This window comes from Octopus bimaculoides, chromosome 2 (assembly GCF_001194135.2).
Source record: "Octopus bimaculoides isolate UCB-OBI-ISO-001 chromosome 2, ASM119413v2, whole genome shotgun sequence".
NCBI classification, from domain to species: domain Eukaryota; kingdom Metazoa; phylum Mollusca; class Cephalopoda; order Octopoda; family Octopodidae; genus Octopus; species Octopus bimaculoides.
The window spans coordinates 54,314,996-54,318,563 of record NC_068982.1 but is presented as its reverse complement, the minus strand read 5'-3'; the positions used below and the strand labels follow the sequence as shown (position 1 = coordinate 54,318,563).

Below are 3,568 nucleotides of genomic sequence, written 5' to 3'. Positions count from 1 at the left end.
ACACACACACACACACACACACATATATAGGGGCCCTGATGTGTGGCCAATTTTCCACATTGGGGTTCCCTGCTGCGCTTGAGTAGGGTCTACCTCGAAAGCAACCTGCACGCCGGAGAGGCTAAGCGTCTGAGAGCACCAACCTCAATCGACTCCTCCTTGTGATTCCCCCCTCCCTGACACTGAGTTGCAGAGGCGATCCAACATCCCAGCCCGCACGTCAGTTGTGTGTGTGTGGGGGGGGGCTGCCAGTAGGCAATGGCGTACCTCTAATTATGATATATTCCATTGCAAACATAGCAGAGTACAGTATAAAGCTCATTTACCTTCAGATTTCATCATGCTGTACACTAGTAGTATTCTACATATTAACAGTTTTGAGTTTGGGCTTCTGTAGTGTGTGAATAGATAACTAAAAGAAATTGGAATCAACAAGAAGGAGTACATTTATTATTGGACATTTATTTGCAGTCACTACAATTGTTTCTACATTGTGTAGAAACAATTCTAGCGATTGCAAATAAATGTCCAACCATACTCTTCTTGTTCACTCCAACATTTTTGATTAAATGCACACACACACACACACACACAAGCAACCACATACATGCAAAACAAGGTGAACAAAATAGAACACAAATACCAGAAATAGAGGAATATACTACTTCATTAAGAGACTGAAAAAACCTTCACAAACTGTTACTCAGAATTTCATGTGACCATTCATCAGACAGCTGTGATAACCTTATCATAACTGACTGATAAATGATCACATGAAACTCTGAGTAACAGTTTGTACCCAGTGTAAGCTATGGTCACATAAGAGGTGCAGCATTATCAAAGGAAGGCTAACTTGGAAGATAGTTTTTGTGTGTGACAAATGCTCAGGAGCAATAAACACTGAAAATGTGCAGAGAACAACTTCTGTCACATTCCAAGGGGAAAAACTATAAGTAGTTGATAGCTTCCGTTACCTAGGTGACCAAGTCAGTAGTGGGGGTGAATGCTCTGAGAGTGTAGCTGCTAGAATAAGAATAGCCTGGGCAAAGTTCAGAGAACTCCTACCTCTGCTGGTGACAAAGGGCCTCTCGCTCAGAGTCAAAGGTAGACTATATGACGCAAGTGTGCAAACAGCCATGCTACATGTCAGTGAAACATGGGCCGTGACTGCTGAAGACGTTTGTAAGCTTACAAGGAATGAAGCCAGTATGCCCCGTTGGATGTGTAATGTGAGTGTGCCTACAGGACAGAGTGTAAGTGCCTTGAGAGAAAAGTTGGACCTAAGAAGCATCAGATGTGGTGTGCAAAAGAGACGACTGTGCTGGTATGGTCATGTATTGCAAATGGATAAAGACAGCTGCGTGAAAAAGTGTCACACCCTAGCAGTTGAGGGAACCTGTGGAAGAGGTAAAGCCTGGAAAACCTGGGATAAGGTTGTAAAGCACGACCTTCAAACATTGGGCCTCACCGAGGCAATGACTAGTGACCGAGACCTTTGGAGATATGCTGTGTTTGAGAAGACCCGGTAAGCCAAGTGAGACCATAACCCGTGGCCTATGTCAGTGTTGTATAACCAACCCATTTAAGAGTCCCCTTCAATCATTCGGCAATAAAATGTGCTTGCGAAGACCTGTTGAGGCATGTGAAATTGAAACCATTATCGTGTACTGCCTGATTGGCATCTGTGGCCCTAGAATGTTAAAAGCACCGTTTGAACATGATCATTGCCAGGGCCGCTGACTGGCTCCCATACTGGTGGTCCGTAAAAAGCACCATTCAAGCGTGATTGCTGCCATCGTCGCCTGACTGGCTCCTGTGCTAGTGGCACATAAAAAACACCATTCAAGCGTGGTCATTGCCAGTGCTGCTGGAGTGGCTCCTGTGCAGGTGGAATATAAAAAGCACCATTTGAGCGTGGTGAATGCCAGTACCGCCTGACTGGCCCTCATGCCAGTGGCATGTAAAATCACCCACTGCACTCTTGGAGTGGTTGGCGTTAAGAAGGGCATACAGTTGTAGAAACTTTGCCAGATCAGATTGGATTTTGGTGCAGCCTTCTGTTTCACCAGCCTTCAGTCAAACTATCCAACCCATGCCAGAATGGAAAGCTGACATTAAGCAATGATGATGATGATGATGATGATGATATATATATATATATATATATATATATATATATATATGGAGGTTATGAGCGGTAGTGGTGTCAATTAGACCCAGAGGTTAATAATGGATTTACAAATGCAATGACCAATCTTAAAGACTGTTGGATTTTACTCACAAGGTATTGGAATCTTATATGTATACCATTCTGCCTAAACAATAGATTTACAAATACAATATCCCTACATTCACTCTCTATTTCCTATCTTATCTAAATTAACTATTGCTCAACCATCCTCTCACACTGTCTCCAATGAAGGGATATAATAAATATCCTGGAAATAGCTTTGGGTTTTTTATCTCATTGCAAAAAATAAATCCTTATATATATATATATATTCAGAATTCCATTTCAAACATGGACAAAGATTCACATTTAAGACCAATTTCATTTGTGCATCTGAAAATTTAATTTATATGATAACTTAACCATGTTGTGGACACAATTATATAGGCCAAACAAGGACATCACAGATGGAGAGCTACACTGCATAAGCAACAGATCCATTTCCCAAGGCATAGACAGACACCGTTGAATGAACACTTTGGTAGATGTGCAGAGAATCTCCAACCATCTACTAATGCAAGGAAACAATTTCTATACAAGAACAGATAAATAAAGAAAATATATTTATTGAAAAATACAAACCATGCCTGAATATAATACACAATTTTGGTGTTTGTAAATATTTAAATTCATGAACACATAACCAACATTATACCTATTTTATCTTACTATTTTAACTCATGATTTTGTATAAATTTACCTGTCTCCCAAGTGCAATTACGACCCCTGTCTTAAATAATAACAATCACCAATTATCTTACCTTAGATTTTTCTTTTTGGTTCTTTTTATTTTTATATAATTAGTTTTTCTTTTGTTTTATATAAATCCCACTAATTTTTTAACTCTTATTTTCAGAAATTTCAACTGCAGAGTAAACACTTTTGTCACTGGACAAGAAAAAACACTTTTGTCCTGTCAACAGGAACAATAATTTGCATAGTGTATGTATTTAAATATCTACTTATATCTAGTTCCATCTTTATGTTTTTTTTTGTGAAGATGTGTGACCTAGTGGTTAAGCTGTTGCACTCACAATTGCTAGAGCATAGGTTTGATTCCCAGGCTGGGCAATGCATTGTATTCTTGAGCACAACGCTTCATTTCACATTGCTACAGTCCCCATGTCAGTCAGAGGGAAAAGTTAGCCTACTCACCTAACCATCTAGTGGTGTCATTCAAATGTATTTTTATTTTTATTAATTCCCCCACCCCCCACCCCCCAGTCTTTTATTTATCTTCTCTGAATGTATTATATGCTATATTGCATCTTTCCTTCTTTTTATTTGTTTCTGTACTTTCACTGTGGCCATGCTGGAGCACCGCCTTTAGTCGAGCAA

At 39.7% G+C, this 3,568-nt stretch overlaps 1 protein-coding gene across 3 annotated transcripts in view; it reads left to right on the top strand.

Annotated features, from left to right (window-relative positions):
- The window catches only part of LOC106871643 (uncharacterized), a 173,135-nt gene that overhangs the window by 9,702 nt on the left and 159,865 nt on the right, over window positions 1-3,568 (top strand). For 2 of the 3 annotated variants that reach the window (XR_008266904.1, XM_014918228.2), the window contains exon 4: window positions 3,087-3,172. Coding sequence is in view for 2 of the 3 variants with exons in the window: in XM_014918228.2 (XP_014773714.1) it covers window positions 3,087-3,172 (86 nt within the window). In the remaining variant the exon portion in view is untranslated. Of the gene's footprint in view, window positions 1-3,086; window positions 3,563-3,568 lie in introns of those variants that run through there. The other variant, XM_014918218.2, reaches the window with a different exon arrangement.